The sequence below is a fragment of the Nymphalis io genome, chromosome 6, assembly GCF_905147045.1.
Source record: "Nymphalis io chromosome 6, ilAglIoxx1.1, whole genome shotgun sequence".
Taxonomy (NCBI): Eukaryota; Metazoa; Arthropoda; class Insecta; order Lepidoptera; family Nymphalidae; genus Nymphalis; species Nymphalis io.
Window position 1 is genome coordinate 3,662,650 of NC_065893.1, and position 27,133 is coordinate 3,689,782.

At 32.5% G+C, this 27,133-nt stretch overlaps 1 protein-coding gene across 1 annotated transcript in view; it reads right to left on the reverse strand.

Moving 5' to 3' along the window:
- LOC126769091 (uncharacterized) overlaps window positions 1-27,133 on the reverse strand; it is a 202,949-nt gene that overhangs the window by 16,469 nt on the left and 159,347 nt on the right. The window contains exon 2 of the mRNA XM_050487630.1: window positions 13,966-14,095. Within this exon, the coding sequence (XP_050343587.1) occupies window positions 13,966-14,095 (130 nt within the window). The remainder of the gene's footprint in view (window positions 1-13,965; window positions 14,096-27,133) is intronic.

Below are 27,133 nucleotides of genomic sequence, written 5' to 3' on the forward strand. Positions count from 1 at the left end.
TAAAAGTTTCGCACTACGTAAAAATATGGAAGAGGTATTAGATAAATATAAATACCACGAGTTTCCCGAACGATACGAATACGACAGGTAAGCAAGTTTCCTTTTCCATTACTGCATACCAAGGAAGAACTGAATCACTTTTTCTATAAATCATATTGAAGTTATATCATGAGTTTTAAGTGGAGCTTCCTCATGGATTTGTAGAAAATGATAAGGAGGCGTACGACTTGGTTCGTCAGACAGTTAGTTCAGTCTCCAGAAAAACAATTCAGTTTTTTTTAATGATCACTAAATAATACGAATATTATTTCAGAGGTAAATTATTTTTTCGGCTTTTCGGATTCAAGAAAAATATCCATTGATATTTTAGTTTTTATTTGCTTTTCAGGCCGCACCAATGGCTGAAATTTATTGCATATGTTTAATGTGATGTATCTTTTTTTAGATTAAACTTGTAATAAAACCATTAATAGTTCACTTTTTATGTAAATCCTGTGAATATTACAATCAATATACGAAACATTTGCATAAAAGATTTGTAGATCTCCAAATATGTCAGTTGAGTCAGCATCAGAATATCAAATATAAGTCCTCTCTTTCAAATATAAGTCACTTTAAACATTAATATTTAAAAAAAATGGGCAATATATATGATATCATCTGTTCAATACTTGCCACACAGTATCAGCCCTTATAAGATTTTTTGATTTGTTGAATTAAAATTATCGTAAGTATTTACTAGAAGTTTTAGAAACATTATAAGATACTGCCTCGTTGGTCTAGTGGCTACATGTAAGGCCGCAGACCCAGAGGACTTGGGTTCAAAGGTTAGGTTCCAGTTTTCATGTGCAATTATTAGATTAGATTAGAATCTTAAAAACTGGCCAACTACCTCAGGAAAGAGATGAGGTGCACTTTCTATTGCTTCAGTCTCATAATCCGATGGGAATCCATTACAACTGGACAGTGATCACGCGAAGAACTAACGCCTTTACGATGAACTGAAGTATAATACTGCCAACTTTACTCATAATAATTACTGATAATAATTTATTTATAGATAATCTCAATAATATTATTGCCAGACTTGGAAATTGACCTAAGATATCGAGTGGTAGAGGTTCCATAATAGAAAAACAAAAAAAACGATCAAATTAAGACTAAGACTGAGAATTTGTAAAAAGAATATTAAGTGCTCCTATAAATCGTAAAACTTTTCCTAGTTTCTACTTGTTCGCTTAGAGAAAAGTTTTAAGAATTCTACCGAGGAGTGGAATATAGCGTCGATAATTGAGTTAAAATCAATAAGCGATTGTTTCTTAAGCATTATTGTACAATTAAGACAAACAATCCATCTCATTAGAATTAATTATCTTGTCTGAATTGGCAATATCTAATTGTCTGATAACTGAATCACTAATTCAATTTCCCTATTAATTACCTGAACATTTGACTACCGCGCGGGTAATCTCTAGCTGTATTTATCTACAGTTTTGATAAACATTAATAAGAGGAGTTTAGCTAGGAAGTTATTCGGCCGATCAGAGACAAGTAACAAGATTAATGTTGCGGATTTAGTTTACTTCTCCTATTAGCTAGAGATGATGGAGCGACTCGGTTAAATTAACACTTTTGCGTTATATAATCTAAGGTTACTTTTATCTAGGTCTGAGATTTTACACCTTGCTTGAGGTGGCTAGTAGTAGTTGCTTTTTGTCGCCAATCAAGAGTTCATTGTTTTGCTGTGCCCTAGAATTTTATTAATGTTACTTTTAATTCAAACCACCAATGACCAATGATTATTGAAGGTTTTTTACTAAACTTTTACGACATTTAAAGTTGTCAAAAAATTATATATTTGTTTGTTTTAATTTGTCTGCACTTGATTGTCGGCAAAAAGCCGAGATGGCCCAGTGGTAAGAACGCGTGAATCTTAACCGATGATCGTGGGTTCAAACCCGGGCAAGCACCACTGAATTTTCATGTGCTTAATTTGTGATTATAATTCATCTCGTGCTTTACGGTGAAGGAAAACATCGTGAGGAAACCTGCATGTGTCTAATTTCACTAAAATTCTGCCACATGTGAATTCTACCAACCCGCATTGGAGCAGCGTGGTGGAATAAGCTCCAAACCTTCTCCTCAAAAAGAGGAGAGAAGGCCTTTAGCCCAGCAGTGGGACATTCACAGGCTGTTACGGTACCTATTCTCTAAGCAAATTTCTTTCAAAGGTTGGCGGTGAGATAATTAAATTTTTTAAGTCACTTGTTTCTTACATGTTAAGTAATAAAGTAAACTTAAATTAAAAATAGCCAAAATAACTTTTTTCACTGTTGTTTGACTTTTGACGACGGGAGCGGTTAGTGCAGAGCATTCTCCCCGACTGTACTAGCCGTCGTCGCGTTTGGACTCTACTACCACTTACCATCAGGTGGAGTAGAGTCATTTACCCTCCCGGAAATATTAAAAAAAAAACATGATACAGTAGTACATTTAAAGTAACAATTGTTACTTTAAATTGTTTAGCTGAAATCAAAGACATTATCAAAGTATTAAATAATGTGACGTGTTAAAGACCACAATTTGACAAAGTAAAGCTTATGTTTTTTTATCATCAATGAACTTCTACCTTAACATGACCGTCTATCAAATGTGGCGAAGATTAATTCTAGTCTTTAAATCAAAACAAAGTGACAGCATAAATTACCAACTTTTATTAGGAAGTCGGCCAACATTCGCTCGTCCGTCCTTATTTGGGTGGCTCAACACTGAAAACTCGGAAAAGAAGTTATTAGGGAACGCAATTTCCCGAAGCCATTACTCATTTCTGGTAACAAGCCGAGCTTTCAGCTCGTCCCGGGACCGCTATCCTGACTTTTTAAAGGAAATATTGAGGCCATTTCATAAGAGACCTGCCACATGGCTGTGAAAGCCTTCGGCATCATATTAGAATTATTTGCATATCTTATGTTAATTTTTAAATTAATGTTCGTTTAAATAATAATATTCTCTCTATATTCATTTTATTATGGTTTCATTGAGACTAAAAAAATGTCTTTATTATTTTAATAAAAATATGAGTCTTTATAGATGTCTTGATTTTGTTGAAGAAATGAAAAGGGCTCTTTTGGATGCATTATAGAACAAAAGATTTTGATCGTTTAATAATTAAAATTCTAAAATAAACTTACATAAATAAATAAACTAAATATTTTAAATAATTAAATAGTTTCTGCAAAAAAACAAATGAAAGCAAGGGTAAGCCAGCTTACAACGTGCAGAAAACTCGAAGTGTTTAATTTGAATACTCATTATGAAATGTAACGTTAAAACAAATCTAAAAAATGTTGCATGTTACCTGACTGTACACTTCGACAGGACAACAGCATATTGCAAGGGACAGTATCATTATGTAACCGACACCAAAACTCTGTAAAACTTCGCAACACTTTCGTCTTCCGTAAACTCTGTTATCCCTACGAAATATTTTTACAATTTGTCACAAAAACTTTGCCCCTAGATCTCAGGGATTAACCTTCGGCAGAGCGAAATTTCGACACTGATATTGTTAAGAGTTTCGGCAAGGTCCGACATTTTGGCCGCAAACGGAAACACAATTAAAGTTGGCTTACATTCACACTAATACGATGCGACTAGAACTAGGACAATGTTTGGGAACTGTCAATTCCCTGCCCGCATTAATGTTCTTCTAGTTTTGTTTTATTACAAGGAATGTTTATGATTTATTGTTATTAGGATGTACACATATATTTGTAATACGTTTAATGCTACATTCTTGTAATTAATGTAACTTTGCGTGTATGTTGGTAATGAATCTCGAACGGTAAATAATCTATTCCTGGTCAAAAGCTTTCTTTTTCCTCAAAGCAGAAAGGTTTGAAGTTAGTCCAACACGATTCTCCACTTCGGCTTTGTAGGTATATGCACATACATGTGGCGGAATTCTATTCTAAGCTTGCAGTTTTCAACACGATCTTTTCCTTTACCGTCGATCATAAGATGAATTATAAAAATAAGTTTGTTATTGGGGGCAAACTGAACTCGCTATCTTCAGTTAAGTCTTTCTGGGCACTTTAAATAAATATTCTATTTTAACATTATTGTAATTATATTTTTTTAATTATACATTTATTAACACCACCACACAATAAGAACACCTTGCATGATTTTTTGAGATGAAGAGTTTAGACACTTCATTTCTGGCTAATGTGTGAGAGATTTTATTAAAGAGCATTAACTTTCCGTAATCCGTAACAGCCTGTGAATGTCCCACTGCTGGGCTAAAGGCCTCCTCTCCACTTTTTGAGGAGAAGGTTTGGAGCTTATTCCACCACGCTGCTCCAATGCGGGTTGGTGGAATACACATGTGGCAGAATTTCAGTGAAATTAGACACATGCAGGTTTCCTCACGATGTTTTCCTTCACCGTAAAGCACAAGATGAATCATAATCACAAATTAAGCACATGAAAATTCAGTGGTGCTAGCCCGGGTTTGAACCCACGATCATCGGTTAAGATTCACGCGTTCTTACCACTGGGCCATTTTTGCATCTTAACTTTGCCGAGTCGAAAACTATGTCTAATAATTTTATCTTTATATTTTTTAATCAATATCCTGGGTTATCTTTTATTCCCTTTATTTCTTTAGTAGTGTCCCTAAAAGCAAGGGTAAACTCATCAAGTTAATTTTAGTTAAATTACTGCCGTGTCCGTATAATGGGCCCGAATAAAACGGACGGATGTAAATTAGAGTTTAGTGATTGTCTTTATTAGTAAAACATAACGGCCTTACTAATAAATGTTATTTAACGGGCGATTTGATAAACATTGACATATCTTCTTCTTTTGAATTTTAATAAATAATGACAGAAAGTGAGAAAATAGTATTTAACTAAATAACCGCTAAGCTATGTTCATAAGTAAGGCCGTATGTCTTTTTTGATTAACAAAAAACCGAGACACACATATTATCGCAGTTAGGTAATATGTGCATACATAACAGTAACAATAAGTCCCGTATTGAAAGTGTAGTAATGAAAAGTGACTTTTATTTTAATAGATAACGTACTATTTAAAATTAAAATCATTATATCGTCTTGAAATCTTCTTATTAGACCTTAATGTAACGCCAAAGATTGCGGCTGACACCTACAAGCCCGCATTACAACTTCGTAAATCCGGGAACGCTTGTTGAATAAATTTTTGAATACTTTGATTGATTGCGTATTGATAGCTTGGGATCAGATCTGATCAACGCTTTTTACGGTATTAGTTTCTTCTCAATATATAATATATATAGTAGGTATATATATATATAAATGTCATGCCATGTAAAATATTGTTTATAAACATTTTTTTTTTAAATCAAGAAAGCACATTAATTTCCTAAAAAGCTGTGATGTGGTTAGAAGACGTGAATCTTAACCGATGTTCCCGAGTTCAAATCCGAGCAAGCACCACCATGATTCTCTTATTTTTTTGTTAAGTTTTAAGAAATTTATTTTTCATCAAGAACAAAAGTTTACTTGCAAGAGAAACTAATTACATAATTTTCTTATATCTATATTATAATTATCGGTGTCTAAATAAAACAAAAGGGCTTATATATATAATATATATATATATATATATATATATTTTTTCTTAAATCTAGCTTTGACAGTGTTTTCTTAGTTCAGTCTTTTTTTATTAATTCGGGGATTTTTGGGTAAGCTATTGTAAAGTAGTTTCTTATTTAAAAAAATATTTGCTTATGTTTATAATTCATCTCTAGCTCGGCAGTACATTGTGGAAACACGAGCAGGAGGACGAGAAGAACATGCGGTGGATGAAAATCGGCCTGTACTTGTTACTTATTATTTGTTTGTTTATTTATCTATTACTTTAGATAATTGCATCGTTATGTTTTAGGATTCTATTAAATATAAAGCTTTTGAAAGAATTTTTTAGCACATTACATTGGCTTGTTCATTACTTTGAACACAATAAAATTATTATTTATTTTTTAATCATAATTATAATTAGTTTATTAGTAAACGTAGTACAACGTTAATCGAAACGTGTATTCGCTTTTATTCCAGTTTGTGCAACACACACACATGTGTATTACATATTGGTTCCCGGGGTTGGTGGCGCGTTGGTGATGTAAGCCATGGTCAACATTTCTTACAATGCCAATGTCTATGGGCGTTGGTGGCCACTTGCCATCAGGTGGTCCATGAGTTCATCCGCCTTCCTATTCTATAAATATATATAATGACCATAGTTACACAAACTATAAGTGTATAACGTTTAGTACGTACAACAGTCGTTGAACCAGGGCCAATTCACCGTTTACGCAAATTACACACATAAAATTGTGCGGGCAAACATATATTTACCTAATAATAATCGTTAGACTGTAATCTGTTGTGGAAACAATGCAAACAGAAAGCTTAAAACGCTGCACTCAGCCAAATTGTTCGGAAGAATGGCTAATCCACGACCGTCAATGTAACTCCACTAATGCAACAGAGTTGTTGCTCTAACAGCTTTACTGCTATTAAATGGTTTCAATATTTTAACATGGTTGCGTTGTTACTTCGATATTTTAATGGTTATTATAGAAAACAATGTTGCACGAGTTTAAAAATATTAAGTTACGCTACAGTTTTGTTATATAATAGCTTTTTGTTGTTTTTATTTGTGTTACTAACAAAATGTTTTGACTTACGTTGACTGTGTAATCTATTTTGGGTGTGTAAAGAAAATGTAAGCACCATTTTATTATGAGGTTACAGATTAGTTTAAGAACGGAAATTAAATGTTAAGAGCGAGCCTAAAGCCAGCAAAATTTCGGATTCCACCCGCGTGTCCCTTTCACTTTAGTAGTATTGTAAATCCGAAAAAAAAAATCGTGGGATTAATACTCCCGAATTTTGCTTTATACTCCCTCTTAACAGACTCTGTGACGAATAAAGTTACTTTCATTGAAAGTTTACTAAAATTTTTATCTGCTGTAATGTACCATAACAGACTGTTAATGTGTGGGATATTGCTGGGCTAAGGCCTCCAGTCCTTTTTTTTTAAGGTGAGCTTGGAGCTTATTACACCACGCTGCTCCAATGCGGATTGGTGGAATACACATGTGGAAGAATTTCAGTGAAATTAGACACATGAAGGTTTCCTCAGGATGTTTTCCTTCACCGCCAAGCACGAGATGAATTATAATCACAAATTAAGCACATGAAAATTTAGTGGTGCTTGCCCGGGTTTGAATCCACGACCATCGGTTTAGATTCGCGCGTTCTTACTGGGCTATCTCGGCTTTTTAAATCTTTATATTGAATTCAAAATAATTTATTTTATTAGACGACTTCAAATAAGCACAAACATATAATCATTTTGTGTTTACAAAACATGTCAGAGAAAAACATTCGGTACTTTGTTTTGTTTTTATCATGCTGAAGTTATTGTTAACCTCAATACAAACGAATAGACATTGAGCACTTCATAATATCGTATTGATAATAAAGAACAATTTGACTTTATTGTCCAAAGTAGGTCAGAACAACTTACTTGGTTAAGAATCAATTCCTGACATCCTCGATGTTATTGTACTTACATTGACCTATTTTTGTATTTTGAATATAATCGTATTTATATTTTCGTACTCTATTTGAATAAACAACGTGAATATATTTTTATCTTGATATAGTTTTACGTATATAAAAAAAATATACTGTATTGCGTCTTTGTTTGTGCACGCTTCATATAAAAGCCAGAGGATGAATTTGAAATGAAATTTAATATGTGAGTTCAAGAGATATTTTTAATGCGAAATAAGTCCAAAGCAAGAAAGAAGATGTTTTAACATAACGGCTAAATATGTTTTTAAATCGTCATATGGATCAAATAGATTGAATCGTGGTATAAAATAATGGTTTGTAAACATATCAAATTAATAAAATTTCACCTGAATGCACAAGCTTATTAACGTATGGTGCCTCTCTATTACATACATTTTATTTTGTTTGCTGTGGAAGACACTGTGTTCTACAAGATAAATGCCTTGTTAGATAGTTTATACGGCAGATCTGAAGGTTTCGGGTAAGTAACTAGGTAGCCCAGAGCTAGAAGTTGGCAACGTAACAAACCCCTTACAAGGGAAATTTCCGAAATCACCTAAAGCCTTTAATTGCGGGCTGATTATAATATAAATATACGATCACACTTTACTGAACTTAATAAGATATAAAAATATATACCGTACCTATTAATAACATCCAAAAGTACGCCAAGAGTTCTTGCAACATATTTTACTTTTTAAATTGTAATATAAATAGTACAATCCGAGACTTCGATACTCTCGGCGAAAAATTAAGCCTTTATACGTCATTTTTAAACGGTAATTTAGTGTTTGATCCTTAGATTACATTGGCCTTTTACATAATTCGAATTAAACAGTAGTATTATTTTATATTTTGAAGTAAAATTAGATAACATCGATGATTCAACAATTATTGCACATAAATAAAACCAGCAACCGATCCCTCGTGATAACTCGAAGAAAAAAGATAAAACGATACTTTTAAGCGATCTATTTTCAATGTACGGTATAAAGGGCACGGAATATCGACGTTCGATTCGGAACGTTTTAATTAAGGGAATGGAGGGTCGCCGCTGTGGCTACTTCTGCAAATGGATTAGTCTGGATATCTTTGATTTGTTAGACATGGCGTGGTTTGCTCGACGAGTAAAAAGCAATGATTGTTTTTTCTACTTTTCCCTTTTACTGAAACTTAGTACGAGAACTTTCGTTCCAGGCAATTGGTTTTTTTTTTATCCAGCGCAGCTAATGAGGCTTGCATTTGCTCCGTTTCGATACACAAAAAATGTACGGTACAACGTAGTCTCAACATTTTAGCTTGTATTGAATAGATTCTTAATTAATAATTGATGTGAATTTTAAGAGTCGAGATTGCTCAGTGGCTTGTACACTTGAATTTTAACCGAAGAATGCTTGTTCAACCCAGGACCAAATAAGCAATTTTAGAAGCTAAAGTTCTGATAAGTATCTATCTATCTATCTTTCTAGAATACGATTTTGTGTCTTAACACGATTTCTGTATGTGTGTTTGTACGTGTTAAATAATTGTCGATAAGGCATTTTTTAATAATAAAATCTAATCACATGAAAGCTAGATGGTCCTTTTTCCGGATTTGAGAACGCGACCTTCGATTGAGATCCATATGTTTAGCGACTGGACTATTGTGGAGTAAATAAGTGCATGTTTTTGCATGTACGCTCTACGTTCACGCATCGTTTATGTGATTCAGTTAAAACTTTGTACAGTTAGTGTTGGCACTTGCGTGAAAGGCCCGGGTTACCATTAATGTACAATAGATAGCACGCAAGGTATATAGGAATGTTTACAAAAAAATAAAGACAGCAATGCATGCGGGCTTTATCGAGTACTAAATAGTAAAAATAATATGACGAATTAATTATTGTCCCGGAGGGCTTTAAATAACTATACAGAGAAATCAAATTTCACCCCGCCCAGTTTCTTTTTAGTTTTGTAGTCTTGAAAGCGGATTGATATTAAGCTTTTTTTTTAATAGCTCTCTTAAGTCTTTAATGAATTGCTCAATTGAGCTTTTTGCATTTGATTTATCAAAGATTTAGACAAATAAAATATGTTTGTTATAATCGTTTGTTTCCTAATCTTGTTCGAATAACTGAACTGGATATGTTATATGAATTAAAAAGGAAAGTAATGTAGTGACCAACGGGATCGAGAGCCTCATCTTGCTTCTTCAATGCAAGTTGGATAAACTTGTGAATTTCATCCGACATGTGTAGATTTCATTACGCATGAGCACGAGATGAATTCTTAGTACGTTGTGCTTAAGCGCATAAAATCTGGATTGTGATTTTCCCGGATTTGAACTCGAAATATTCGATTGAGATCCATGTTTCACCATCATCATCCATAGTCCATCGCGAAGTAGATTATATCATGGATTGACAATACTTTAAGTAAAAAAAGATTATTATATTTTACGCTTAGCGAAGGTCACAGTTCGTAAGAATCCTATATACATATTATGATACGTTATACGGGCATAACGTGTGTAATTGTGTACCTCGCGAGTATGTTGTTAACCCACGATCACTTACATATATGTACATATATGGTGCTTTCGTTTACATAGGATCACTAGAGGTTGTTAATGTTCATATAATTCGCCGGAATCCCCTCATTACTCATGCGTAAGTTGTAATCACCTCCCTTTATATACCAAACATTCGGATACATATTATTACATTTTATGTATTTTATCAAAACTATGTATCAGCGTTGTCGATATTTGTATTAATTAGGCATCAAAGAGGTTCTCATTTAATATTTAAAGGGCTCGTAACATACTGAAATACATTTGCTCTAATACTAGTGTCATCTCTTATTTTATATAAACAGCCGCATTAATCGTCGTTAGCTTTCTGTGAATTCTAAATTCAAGTATTAAAGTCACAATGTACTAAATATGCCAAGTCATGAAACTTTAAAATGCCTTCTATCACAGATTACTGCAAGTATTAGACATATTTATCTTAGAGAACATAAGTAGCTAGTAATAACCAATTTTTACTGCGTAAAAAAATTAATTAAAGGAATTATAGTATAGTAGTTTAATTACATTATTCATCTAGATATTTTTATTATAATGAATAATAAAGACTTTGAGTGATTTTGGTTTTTCAAAAGAGAAACACCTTTTTTTGTATTTTTTATCCTCTTCGAAAGTTTCAATGTCAACCACTATACAAAATAATTTGCTACTTATGTGCGGCGAGTGAATCCATGCACTCAACAGCCATGAGGCATTAGAAACAGCTCTCGCAGTAGACTTCTGCTAACCTTCCTACACATTTGCATGACATAACCATTATTTGCTCGTATATGTTCACCATAGTAGTAACATGCCTGCGTAAATTGGTTGTCCCTAATGAAATTAAAATAAATTCAATGTAAGTAAGCTGGCGAAAATCATTTAAATCATAATGCACTCTTATTATTTGGATATTAGTCGTGTAACAGTCTTCTAACAATAATTTCAGCTAACTAATTATAAGAATTAATATAAATATTTATATTGTATTATTACCCAGCATCTGTACGAAAATTACGATAGTTGATTTTTCAAAATCGAGATTGTAATTGAGCTAATATTTTGTTTTTTATAAAAGTAAATTTAAGTAATGTGTCAGCCAAGTCAGGGATAGTATATTTATTACAAAAACGTAAAGAATATCTTATCTATCGTAGATCTAAATACAATACGTTTAACAACAATGTCACTTTGGAAATGTATAATATAATGGGTGGGATGGATAAGTATATTGTTCGTGTTTAATGGGAATACAGTACGGAGCTATAAAAGTAGCAACCCGGTACAGATAAACTATTATATATTGACGAGTCACGCAATGTGTCTACACAATAATTATCGTTCGCATCGGTAATGGAATTGATGCGCGGACATTCGTAAGGAGGGCGATGCTTATCTCTGACTTTATGAATTGTACACACGAGGTACTTCATTAATGCTTGGCTCTTCGTAATATTACACCTACTGTTATGTCTATTAGAGTAGTATATTGCCCTTTTTTGGTAATCGAGTTTTTGTTTGAGAACGTTTATCGAAATTGGCGCTTCTGAAATTTAGGTATTTATAAGCTTGTGTGCATAACAAACATAACAACTTTATTTCAACCAATCGAAATAATTATAAGATTCTATTATATTATTTATGGGTTATATTTCATTTTGTTAAGGTAATAAATAATATATATTATTTAAATATAATTAATTCAAATGTATGTAATATATCAAATATACTGTATCAAATTAAAGTACTCGTTTACAACGTAATGCACTCTCACACTAATGCACAATGCACTCTGCTTTTAAAATCATGTTCATTATTAGTGTTTTTTTTTAATTAGTGATATAATTAAATAGGAAAAGAAACCTAAACGTAAATTCTATTTAAATATAATTTGTCTTTTTACTTCTTATACAACCAATATAAATCATAAATATTAAATGATATAGAAGTTAAGGTTACAATTATGTAAAACTATTTAAAAGATTTAAGAGATAAAAACATTTATGAAAGATTTTATAAGTGCCTTTTTTAAAAACAATCTTAGTCTTATTTCCTATATTCAATAATAATTACAATACAAGGACTGCCTCGTTGGTCTAGTGGCTTGATAAGGCCGCAGACTCGGATTTCCTGGATTCAATTCCCAGGTCGGGCCAATAAAAAGTTATTGGGTTTTCTGTCAGAATATTCTCAGTAGCAGCCTGGAGTCCGTAAGTTGGAAGTGTGTACACTCCCGTGCCTCGGAAAGCACGTAAAGCCGTTGGTCCTGCGCCTGAACTCTTTCCGGTCGTGTCGGATATCCTATTGGATTATGAGTAAGGGAATAGAGAATGCACTTGTGTTTGCGCACACACTTGTGCACTATAATATCTCCTGCGTCGTTAGCCAATCTCTCTTGAGATTGGCCGCTGTGGCCGAAATCGGTCTGGAGGACATTATGATTAATAATTACAAGACATTATGGTATTAATGGACAGTATGGTATGGCTAGCATAAAACAAGCCAACATTAATACCAACATTTATAAAACTAAATAAATTTTTATATTAACGTTGGATATTGAAGCGAGTCAGCATTGTATCAAAATTTATTTACTATATATCGATACAGATCTAATCCGATTGATTTTGGAGATTTAGTTTTATTTACTTTGTACAAATTGGATTGCATGGGTTTTATGAAAATACGAAGTCGAGATGGCCCAGTGGTAAGAACGCGTTAATCTTAACCGATGAACGTGGGTTCAAACCCGGGCAAGCACCTCTGAATTTACATGTGCTTAATTTCTGTTTATAATTCATCTCGTGCTTTTCGGTGTAGGAAAACATCGTGAGGAAACCTGCATGTGTCTAATTTCATCGAAATTCTGCCACATGTGTATTCCATCAACCCGCACTGGAGCAGCGTGGTGGAATAAGCTCCAAACCTTCTCCTCAAAAAGTGAGAGGAGGCCTTAGCCCAGCAGTGGGACATTTACAGGCTGTTACTGTACTGTATGAAAATATATAAAGATTATTATCAAAGCTATTATAAGTGTATATAAATAAGTCTTCTTTTACTGAAAATTCAATACATTTTGAAATAATTTCGTTATAAAATATTAACCATAATCTTATTAGAGTATTTTCATTTTCATTGAAACGTATAAAGTAACGGAAAATAGAAAATTATTTTCATAAAAAAATATTTTATAACACGTCACATACTTTAGTTTACAATTCGTCTGTACCGAAGATTGCGGTTGAAATACAAGCAAGTATCACCGAGTTTTCATCTCTCATACCTGTGCAGATGAAATTTTGTGACATGTATATCCATTATTGAAAAGTCCAAAGTCAGAGCCTCAGTTCAGGCCAATAAAGAGTCATTTGGTAATATCAGTCGATATTTTCTCGGTAGCAATCCGGAGCCTAGAAGTTACAGTGTTTCCCATGCCTCGGAAATAAGGAATGAAACTGATGGTTAGTGGTCACCACCAACTATAGACACTGGCCAAGTAATAAATATTAGCCATTCCTTGCATTTCCAGAGCGCTACCGACCTTGGGAACTAAGATGTAGGTAATGTCCCTTGTGCCTGCAGTTACAATGGCTCACTCACCCTTCGACCGGCACACAACATAAGTATTGCTTGTATTGTATAAAGCCCAACCATCGAGTTCATGTAATTACGTTGGTCCTGCACTGGTCTTTGCGCAAACGTTTCTGCACTATGTCCTATTAAATTGAGTAGTCTAAGAGAATGGCCACCGCAGCCAAAATCTGTTAGGAGGCCGTCATCATAACTTACTTATTGTGAGCTGTGAAGAAGAGGCGTAGTGTGGTGGTGGGCGGGGGAAGCGGCACGGATCTACGTCGGCGAGGCCGCGTCACGGGCTCGTAGCCCGCCGGCTGCCAGTGCCGCACGAATGGTGACAACCCTGAGAACAAATTAAATACAAATTAGATATCAAAATTAAACTTATCCCGTGATATGGATACAGATAGCAAATCCATAACTACAATATTTTACAAGCACTTTTGAACAACATTTTACAAGATTACTAAATGTAAAAGTACCATCAATTCCGAGAAGAACCGTCACGAAACTCAGTAGGTTCTGTTTTCCACGAATTAAATGACATAGATATATTAATAAAATACAATAAAAGTACACTGAAAGTCATCAAATATTCTCCTCGCTCATACTGATTAATAAAAAGATTAAAATTTATCGGTGGTTTTTTATCGTTTAAATAATATATCAAAGCCATGTGATTTTGGCGAAATCATTCCATCTTCAGCAGGGGCTGAATTTAATCCAAATTAATTGAGTATTTTTGCCGTTAAAAGAGAAACAAAGATCTATTCATCCATTACATTAATATGATTACGATGTTTTAACATAATTTGATGCCATATTTGAAAATAATTCAAATTCATATATATTGTATTTATAATAGAAAATAAAACTAAGTGAATGGTATTCACTTTTGATTTATTTTAAGTAAGTGAGCACTGTAAGAAATACGTCTTTAAAATGTCCCTTGTGTCTATAATTACACTGGTTCACTCATTATTCAAATATATACCTACACATAAACTACCTATAACACATAATATAAACTGTCGATGTTTGGCAGTAGAATCGTTAGTGAGCGGATGGTACCTACGTACCGTACCTCCCGATTGCACACATACACAGGTTTTTTTTTTTTTTTATAGAATAGGAAGGCGGACGAGCATATGGGCCACCTGATGGTAAGTGGTCACCAACGCTCTTAGACATTGGCATTGTAAGAAATGTCAAATGTACATAATAGATTTATGTTTCAATCGTATGTTTGTATGTAGGCGGTTTTTTAGAAACACGCGCTACTTTTGGTTATTGTTTTAATAGTTAATAACAATGTTCAAACATATATCATGCTTTTTTATAGAATAGGAAAGCGGGTGAGCATATGGACCACCTGATGGTAAGTGGTCACCAACGCTTTTAGACATTGGCATTGTAAGAAATGTCAACCATCGCTTACATATACAATGCGCCACCAACCTTGGGAACTAAGATTTTATGTCCTTGTGCCTGTAATTACACTGGCTCACTCACCCTTCAAACCGGAACACAACAATATCAAGTATTGCTATTTTGCGGTAGAATATCTGATGAGTGGGTGGTACCTACCCAGACGAGCTTGCACAAAGCCCTACCACCAGGTACGTAGAAAAAGCAAAAGTTAGAATCAAATTTTTTTTATAAGATCGTATACATATTGTAATATATATTACTTATACATGTAGGTAACAAACGTAATATTATACATGTAGGTAACAACTACTGTAGGTAATAACGTATTACTTATACATGTAGGTAACAAAATTGTAATAAAATGGTAAAAATTTACATACCAATACCATACTATTACATAGAATGTAAGTATATAATATTATACATTAAATGCTTATACAGACAAATCTACAAGTCTAATTAAACAAAAAACAAACACTGCAATATTAAGTATTTCTATGGTTTATATATTATAAAATGATATAAGCCAAGATGGCCCAGTGGTAAGAACAAGTGAATCTTAACCGATGATCGTGTGTTCTAACTCGGACAAGCACCGATGAATCTTCATGAGCTTTATTTATGATTATAATTCATCTCGTGCTTTACGGTGAAGGAAAACATCGTGAGGAAACCTGCATGTGTCTAATTTCATTGAAATTCTGCCACATCTGTATTTCTCCAACTAGCACTGGAGCAGCGTGGTGGAATAAGCTCCAAAACTTCTCCTCAAAAAGGAGAGAGGAAGCCTTTAGCCCAGCAGTGGGACATTCACAGGCTGTTACGGATTACGGAAAATGAAATTGAAAATTTAAATTTTATAATGGATGATTTAATTGAATAAGCTTATATGATTCGAATACATTTAAATGGATCGCATTTATTGCATTAAATATGCAACTATAGCCTATAATACAGAGTTATCGAGAACAATAATATGGCGCAATGTAATTAATTAAGGGTCTAACCTATTTTAATCCATTGTAATGGGATTTGTGTAGTTTTAATATGAGTTGGGTGATTATGTGAGGGGGTGAGATAAGAATTTATTTGAATATAATTTCATTTGTGTATTTTTATACATTAAATGAAATCAAAACATACTTTATTCCAGTATGTTCTTTTCCCATCAAAAACATAAATGTGAAATGAGAGCCAAGTTCGATATTATGATATATGCCTTGGTTGTTGACTTCAACGACAAAAGAAGTGAGGTCTGAATGGTTGCCAAGTTCAATGGTCAGTCCTGAAGTACTTAAGTCCTTATGTATAACAACATAAAATATTATTTCTTCTTATAACTTAGAATAATATATTGAAGCCTAAGGTCTGACTTGGCTAGTTTTAGTAGTCATAAATAATTATTAATAACTTATAATAAATATGAAAGTCGAATAAATATTATACTCTTAGTTATCATACTAAAAATCATATGCTTGGATTTAAAAAAAATTACATTACAGGCGCTACAAGTCAGTGTTCCTAATAGAATCAATTAATTGAAAAATTGTAATAAAATGGTAAAAATTTACAATTTTCAGATTTATTCGCCCAACTACCTATCTGGATGTCAAATTTGAACTTTCTAGGTAATCTGGAACTGGGTTAGAGTTTTGATCTATAGGTCAGTCAGTGATAAAAATGACGTATTTTGGACGTTAATATCTAAATAACCGTTTGAGGTTTGTTTATGAAATTCAGAGCACATATGTATTTCGCATGTCTCAATATATGAGCTGAGTTTGACATGATTATGTGTAATAGTTTTTGAGTTATGAGGTGGTCAAACGTGGCTCCAAATAGTTCGTGTAATATTACACAAGGTGCTGCTCGCCAGTACTGTTAGCTTGAACTTAGCTGGACTTGATGAGCACTTTTGAATTATCGTTTTACAAAGTCAAGATTAATTTGAATTTAAAGCTACCGGTTACAAAAGTAGATTCTACGGAGAAAAAATAATGAAATCCTAAATAAACAGAAAATATGTAGTTTTGATTATATGATTTTAGTAGTTTTTTTTAAATAAATCGTTTATATTCTTTACAAAAAAAAATTGTATGTAAAAAATGTATGCATTTATATAAAAATCAACTAAGCGCTTATTTAAAGTTTTTACGCTTCAATTTCCCTTATTCATAAAGTTATTTCTATAAACTAAGAAAAAAATATTTTTCATAATCTCTCACTTTTACACTCAAGCTCAACTGCGAGTTAAAATATTTACTGCGGGCATGCGAAGTCATAATCAATTAATGAAATTCTATTATTTCAACTGTGTCGTGAACTTAAATGGTTACGTAGCGCCATAAATAGTAATGTAGAGCGAGGTAGTATTCTTGAGCGTTAAAGAAAACAAATTAAATATACCTGCATATACTTCAACAAAATATGAAACGAATGTACTATTTTTACAGAAGAGTTTTTATTTTTAATTTAATTTATGACATAAAGCGTGATATTCTTGATTATTATTAAATATAGAGGCTGATCAATTAGCCTCTTATACACATTATTGAATCGTCTTGTATTAAATTATATGTAAAGCCGAAATTGATTCGAATGTAGATTATACTGAGACGAACCGGAGTTACTGTTTACAACTAATTACGTATTACATATATGTACAAAACATATAAAATACAATTCAATTATTATTTATCGAGCATGAAACGCTTTTTAACATTTACGTATAAAGTCTCTAATTGCTATGCTATTTATAAATATTAAATAATAACAATGACAAAAAAGTGATTTCATGTAAACTAAGTCGTGTGATAAAACTTGTGATAATATTTTTTTGAGTAATGGAGGATCATCACTCGGAACAATGTTTCGGCAAATCGTGGAGAAAGGTTTATTAATGGCTTTATTGATGGAGCTCCCGCTACGCGTACCTGAAATTTGCATGAAATGACCGTTAAGCGCAGCCGACTGGGGTTTAATTAAAATTTACAAAATCAATAAATTTAGATATACATATATATATAAAGTGATTGATGTTCTTTTAATACCTTTTAAATAGAATATATTTCATACACGCAATGTATTTTTAATAAATTTTGCGTACAATATTTTTTTAAAGATAATGTAGGTATATTGTTTTTTAATATCATTATAATGTCTTTTTTAATAATATTTAATACAGATTTGTGTATTATTTACTAGCGGTCCGCCCCGACTTCGTCAGTGTTAAATCTATTTAAGTAGATATTTTATAGGATTATTTTTTAATACCTTCGATTACATTATTGCAATTTTCGTGAGGATCATTAATTTTTTCTAAAATAAAATATAGCCAATTAACGCTGGTAATGAAGTTCCTTTAGGTGGAAGAATTTTTAAAATCGGTTTTGTAGTCTTTGAGTTTATCCATTACAAACAAACAAATAAAATCTTATCTCTTGATAATATTAGTATAATAAATATATAATATTCTATAATATAATATTAGTTTTTTTTTTTATATAGAATAGGAAGGCGGACGAGCATATGGGCCACCTGATGGTAAGTGGTCACCAACGCTCTTAGACATTGGCATTGTAAGAAATGTGCGCCACCAACCTTGGGAACTAAGATTTTATGTCCCTTGTGCCTGTAATTACACTGGCTCACTCACCCTTCAAACCGGAACACAACAATATCAAGTATTGCTGTTTTGCGGTAGAATGTCTGATGAGTGGGTGGTACCTACCCAGACGAGCTTGCACAAAGCCCTACCACAAACAAATATAATATAATATTAGTACCACAAACAAATATAATATAATATTAGTATAATAAATATATAATATAATATTAGTATAATCTAAATTGATATTGTTATATAGTTGAATTTGTTTGAGGTTTATGTATTTTAAAGGCTCTAATTCACAGCTGAAGTGTTTATAACAACAGCTCAAAGGGCCCGAAAGGATCGAACCTCATTTTAAAGTTGAAATCTATAGTAAAGATCTCAATTAGTTTAGTTAAGTTTATTAAGAGCTGAGCACTCTTGATATCCTGACAACGTTAAAACGCTCGTTTATAGAGATCGCAGTTATAGAGGCGATGAAAAGTTAACTAAATCAAAACATGAAGGTTTTCACAGATATTAACTTTATCAACATTAATACTCAATTATTATTAACATTATGATATTAAAAACGAAGAGTCAACTAAATTCGATTTTAGTTTAATTAAAAAGTTAAACAACACTAAAACTAAAATAGCCGAGATGGCCCAGTGGTAAGAACGCGGGAATCCTAACCGATGATCGTGGGTTCAAACCCGGGCAAGCACCACTGAATTTTTATGTGCTTAATTTGCGATTATAATTCATCTCGTGCTTTACGGTGAAGGAAAACATCGTGAGGAAACCTGCATGTGTCTAATTTCACTGAAATTTTGCCACATGTGTATTCCACCAACCCGCATTGGAGCAGCGTGGTGGAATAAGCTCCAAACCTTCTCCTCAAAAAGAGGAGAGGAGGCCTTTAACCCAGCAGTGGGACATTCACAGGCTGTTACAGATTACAGACTAGCGACTGCCGATTGTTGTTACGGGGTGTAAAATATAATTTTATGGATATCTTAATTTTTAGGTTTTATTAATTTTTTTATGACTTAAAATAATTAGAAATTACTTTAATTTGCAAATCAGTGAATAATGAAAGTGTAAATTAAATATTGTATAGAGTATTTCGTTAAAACTTGTTGCAAAATAATCTGAATGATGAAATAAAGCTAAAATATAAACGATACAATAAAAACACTAAATAAAAAACACTGATGAACTACAGAAATATTCTTTTGTTATGTTAAAACAATATTGCTGCGTTTATAATGGTTGTAAATTAATGTTTTATGTACAAAACTAAATATTGGTATTATATAGAAATTATAAAGACACAACTAGGACACAGTCAGGTATCAAGTATCAGATCAGGTATTTATGTTATCAATGTGTTGTACTTCGCCGCTAGATGACGCTAAACCACATCAACTTCTATATGATTGAACTGATCCCCATGTCTGTTGATATATATACATAGCTAGGACAACATTTGTAGCGTTTTGCAAGTAATTATACAAATAATTGTATTCTCTGTGGATTTTAGGCGTAAAATTTTATTATAGATTTTAGCAGCAGCTTGAGCTTTTGTCGATTTGATATTTAATGTGCGTTATATATCTGAAAGGAAATTTCTTTGTCAAATTTATGAATTAAGTATAAATGCGACATATTTTTCATTGAAAGCCAGTTTGTTGTATGAAATGTTTAAAATATGCATTAAACCTCGAATGTGATGTATCTCATTTTGTTCTAAGCGTGACGTAAACTTAAAGAAACAGTAAAATTCGATGAGCGTCTGATGATATATCTGATTATTATCTTTGTTTGTTTTCATTATTAAATATTGTCACTTAATATATTGATTATTATTAGCATTAAATAATTTAGTTACTATTATTGACCGCAATACATTATTCCAATGTTTATACCCTTAATACTTCTTACGTAATTGTAAGATTCAAATTTATTCCAACCACGGCAATATGAGTTCCAACTTTACCTAATTGGAAAATCAAGAGCCATATATTTCCTGTGAGCCGCCCCTTGGGTGTCCTAGGATTTATACGGTAGTGGGCAAGTCTAGATTGGCGAATGGGGATTTCTATTAGCTATTCTATGGAATTTTAATCGGCAAATCGTTGGACTTTCTACGAACGCTTCGAGAATGATGGCACTGTTATTTAAATTTAAGTTATCGCTGTTGCATATATTTTGTTTGTTTTTCACAAGCTTTTATTTAACGACAACTATTAGTACTTCGTGGAATAAATCCTGCAACTTTATTGTTAAAACGGTTACAATTAAGATGAAATATTGCACAAACTTTTAGGACAGTACAATTATTTGAGCCATGGATTAAATTAAAGTTTGCTTTTATAAATTTTTTTATATAACTTTAACTTAAATTACTTAACAAAAATTATAATCAAGTAAAGGACTGATGTTAAAAATAAGTTGAAAATTAAGTAATTTTGAATTTTTTTATTAGTGTTATTTTCAATTACATTTGTTTGATTATAATTTTTGTATAACAAAAACCTATCGTATTAAATAAATACACATTTTACTAAAAAAAAAAAATCCACGCAAACGTTACACAATCAAGAAAGGGACATAAGATTGAATATGAACAGTTCTGTAAGTCACGGCGACAAAAGAAATATCCTCACAGGACTCGAAGTGAATCAAAGTGTACAATTTTTCGCGTCATTTGCTGTTGGACGTGCACGGCGTCAGCGTGTGGGAACGTGATTTTGCGCATCAAAAAACATATTTTATTTCCATTTCTTTACATATATATATATTAAAAGTATACATATATGCTATACTTATGTTCAACGCTTTTACGAGTATGCCGATATAGATTCGTTCAGTATATTCGAAATGAGTTAATCTTCATTTAAAAACTCGGCTTACACTTTATTTATCTAACTTGTACTTGATTTGCATCAAGCTTGTAGCAAAGTTAAAAAAACCTATATGATACATTTAATATATTTCACGCTTTATAATATTTCTTAAAAAAAACCTTATTTTGTTTTTGACAAAATATTATAAAGTTTGCGAGAATTTTTGATTCCATATAAATATTCTAATTAATGATTTACGTCGCATTATAGTTTAGTATCGTACACGGTGAGTGCCGAAATATAAAACTGAGCTAAAGTTTATTACGGTCTGGCAAGTTCCAAGTTTGTAAAGGTAAATGAATCGGAAAAAAGGCGGATTGCAAATTGGTTAAAGAAAACTCATTTTTCTAAAGCTCTATAAGTTCTTTAGGAGCTCTGAAAGTCAATAGCGTGCTCGGGCGCTCCAATGAAATATAGAGAAATTCTGTTACTTTGGCAACCTGCACCGTATATATTTCTAAATAAATACACCACTCCAACTATCCGAGTGAATTGAATTTAAGCGCAGCCAGAGAAACCGGTAGCTCTTGAAAATGGTATAACGAACGTAGAACGTTTGCGTGATATGAACCATATTTTTCGAACTCGGTTTAAAAGCGAATGAAATATTAATCGAGAAATACAGGTTTATAAGTTCAAAGAGATACCGATGTCACCCTGTATTAATTGAGGGCTCACGGACAAAGAGACTGCGTTAGTGGGGCTTCTTTTGGAATTCTGAGCGTTTTGCGGAGAATTTACCTTTATTAGAGCTGCTGAAAATCGATATCTCCCTTCCTACTGTGGCTTAATGAAGACCGCTTGAATGCTTATTAGCCAGCGCTGACGTCAAGCGAAGGATATTTAATAAAAAGCTAAAGAAATCTGTCTAGTCAGCTTAACGAGCCATTCTACAGATTAGTAATAACGGTTTAATATTGTGTCAGTTCCGGTGTTTGTCGTTTGGACTTACGCGGCAAAGTTATGCTTTGTCAGAATATAAAAGTAACCAAAATTTTCTAATAAGGCCGTTATTTATTCTCATGGCGTTGTTAAGGTTTTAGTAAATTTGATAATGAACTTCCTTAATCTCAACGAAATCAAAAAACTTTTATCACAAAAACAAAAATTACTTCTCGACTTACAAATACCTAAATACGTTACAAAGTATTTATTTTGAAATCACAGACATACTTTAATTTTATTAATTTATAATTGTTTCTTTTATTCTTTCTGCATATAATTTTTAACCATGTGACATGGTTTGTTTTTAAAATAAACTCCTTACTACCTATATAGTATAGGTTAGGTTACTTAAGGAAAGTAGGTAATAAGGGATTATTTACTTACCAATAACCCTTTTTTTTATAAAAGTAGCCTAATTTTTTCACTGATGTTATAGATTCTAGTTGATATGACAAGCAAATAATATCTACTTTTATATTCATAATGTACTATTTTTTATTATATTATTTATATGTTTAATATAGTTTTAGCTTACACAAGCATGCAGACAGCCACAAACACACACACACACACATATAAATATATATATATATATATATATATATATATATATATAATAATTCAATTATCAATCTGAAAATGAGTTATCTGTGTTTATAATTACAAATAAATACACTTTGCTTTATAAATGCTTAAAATAAAACTATGTTGCTGTACGAATTGAGTTTGTAAAAACTGTTCCACACATAACAAGTAAAGGGATGGACTGAAAGATCTTATTAAAGCAGCGAGAGCACGGACCCGGGAGCCACTCCGCACAAATGGTTTTCCATTTGGAGCCGCGTCTTATCAGGGCACCGGAATGAGAACTGACAATGCCAAGAACTCGCTGTGCGGGTTGAATTTTTATAAGTTTCTGTCAATGAGAAAATTGTTGTAATTCTTATCTTGTTCTAGTGCACTAAATTTAATATAATTTAAGTTATTATAGCCATATTTGGTGCTTATATTAAGTATATAAAAGTAGATATAATTTGCTTGTCATATCAATTAAAAGCTTAAAAGGTCAGTGTAAAAACAAGGTTACTTTTATTAAAAAAAAAGACTACCTACTTATCCTAAGTACTGTATAGTTAGTATTAGTAGTATAATTCATTTTAAAAGCAAAACATTTCACAGGGTTATAAATTATATGTAGAACAATATAAGGAACAATTAAATGAATAAAATTTATGTGTACGTCTGCGATTTCAAAATGAATACTTTTTTTAAAAAGAAAATATTTTTATTTCGTCTGTCTGTTGTCTGTGTTAATTTTCAAAACAGGTGAATAATAACACATGTACATTTTTGGTTATTATTATCCAATATTATTATTATCCAATATTATTATCCAATATTATATATATTAATCTGTACCTTCGAGTACTCCTTGTACTCGAAGGTACAGATTAATTATGCATAATTCGTGAATAATATAAATTGAAGTCGGACAAAATCGGGAGTACTGCGAGTAATAAATATTTCAACTTGAAAACACTTGACTATTCAATAACCAGAGGAGCAGACGGAAGTAAACAGCTGAATGATACGAGAAATTAATAAATTAAACCGTACCGTACCGTAACAGCCTGTGAATGTCCCACTACTGGGCTAAAGGCCTCCTCTCCCTTTTTGAGGAGAAGGTTTGGAGCTTATTCCACCACGCTGCTCCAATGTGGGTTGGTGGAATACACATGTGCCAGAATTTCAGTGAAATTATACACATACAGGTTTCTTCACGATGTTTTCCTTCACCGTAAAGCACGAGATTAATTATAATCACAAATTAAGCACATGAAAATTCAGTGGTACTTGCTTGATTACCAGTATGTTTAGTGGCTAGCTTTTAAGGCAAACAAATATATGACATATAAATCAATTATATACGATAGATGGGTGTGGATTTGTTAAATTTCATTTTCAACGTTATAATATAATATATTTTTATTGACTGGCTTGTTGCGAAAATTCAAACAGTACAAAATAATTTATTCACATTTGAAGAATAAACTATCCGTTGTAAGCGCAGCGTAATTTTAGAATTCGTTGGTAAATGACGACGATGAACGAACGAATGACGATGTTAGCTGGTATTTGTAGCGGATAAGTTGTTAGACTTTACATTTGTAATGCGGTTAAGTATTTTGTAGCACGCTTCCCTGTACCTAACTATCAGATTAGCTCGTAGGCATCGACTTCCATTCGCATACCAGTTTCTGACTCGTTGGTTCAAGATATGAAAACAATTTCCTGCAAAGTCCAACAATAATTCGTTCTGACGTCTAAGCTATGATATATTTAGAGTTAAATAAATCATGTCTACGATAGGCACGTTTAAAAGATTTACTAGATATAGGTGACTGCCTCGCTGGTCTAGTGGCTAGGTATCAGATCCCGCTGTCCTGGGTCATCATCAGATAAAGGAAAGCTTATAACTATTTAACGTCATCTCTTTCTTTGTACGGTTCTGTTTTATTTGAGAAGCGTGCTAAAAACAAGTACTTATACCCCATATATATTGAATAACTATATATAATACTTATTTACTATTACTGATAAATAAATTTGAACAAAACAATAAAAACTTGTTATTTACTACTTCAAAATTCATTTAATGGCCCATAGGAGTTTTAATATTTTCACAACCATTCGTTAAATAATGGTACATATTTCACAATACGAAGCGGAGGGTTTTTCGAGTGCAATATTAAAAGATAGGGGCGCCTCATTGTTTTGATTGCCATTCATATAAGTTTTCACATGCCTTAATCCAATTAGCAGTGTGTAGTTTATACTAAATTATTTTAATATCACTAATAATAATCACTCTCCTTTGTAGCTTTGAATGTATTACGTCATTTTAAATAAAATAGGAAGACGTCGCTTTCCAAGTTTATAAAAATTATATAAATGCAAATTTGATTTTGGAATATTATAAATTCAATCAAATTTAGGGAGAAGGGTCTATATACTCACTGTAGACAAGAATAAATAAATAAAATATAGCTTATACATATTCTAATTAATAACTGAAGCTCCCAACTAAATTAAAAACTTAATAACTTTTTATGGTCGGGCTCCCTGGATTGTAACCCTGAATATTGGGAGAACCTAGTATACCTTTAAGTCATTAGACCATTGAGGCAGTGCAGAATAACTATGTACGATTCAATGTATAACATAACAATATTAATTCTATACATTATAATATCCTGGGACATTATCCACACGCGGCCGCCTGATCCCAAACTAAGCAGAGCTTGTACTATGGAAACCAGACAACTGATATACTACATATACTACTTTTCTTTTGTAAATACATACTTATATATATAATTACACTACAGACTCAGTACAAACAGACATATTCATGCACACAAATGTCTGTCCTGGCTGGAAATCCACAACCTTCGGCGTGAAAGGCAAGTCTACCAACCACGCCAACCGGCCCGTCTATGTAAAGTTATTGTGATTTAATAATCGCATGCTTATGTCAATGAAGCGATGTTTTACTGAAACTGCTTTTTATTACCACCTATAAAATCCCGTTGATGTATTTGCGACAAAATCTATCAAATTATTATTGTTAACTAATTATTTCGCCGGCGGGTTCACCCACGTCTGATAGGGAGAGCAGGTGTAGGTGTCCTATATCCTTTTTTGTACCCCTGACAACGTGTATGCAAAATTTCATAATGATCGGTTAACCTAATTTAAATGTAAAAGTAAGAAAAAAAAATCTATCAAAATAACCTATTATTTCAATATTGTATTTGTTATTTAAATATCAATCAACACTTAGTTAAAAGAAAAGTATGATCCGATCCAATATATAAATATAAAAAGAACAAAGAGCATATTCCTGTAATATGTTAATATATTACCTACCTGCGTATAGAATATTTAGGTATGCCCTACGAGTTCGGTCCTCTTGGTGACGGCAACATCTGTTGTTTATTCATCATGTTCCCTAGACATTGTTGTAAACCTTTTCCCGAGGCTCATGTTTGGAAATGCGAAGAATCCTTCACAACGAGCGAAGTATTTGAGAAACAATTCCATACATTCGCCTCGTACGAAATCACGAATATCGATAACGTTCGATGAAACTCTATATTACTTTCAATTATAAACTATATTGTAATGCTAAAACAGTTCAAAGTTTTGGTTTATATATAAAACTTCATAAGCGATATTGTCGAGCAGTTGTACGGTCCTTTTGTAATTGTTATGTCATAAATTTTGGTAAGGCTCACGAGTAAAGGTTGTGGATGGTAAGTTTTCACTTTCCATACCAAAGTAATGTGAGAAGTATATAAGCCACTCTTAACATGGTAGCACATTGCTAGGCAAGGGATCAATGATGTTAAATCCCGTGAGCCTGCAGTTACATTAACTTAGTAACTCCCTAAACGGAATATAAATAAAGCAGAGTATTTCGACAAACTTATAACCGCCATGG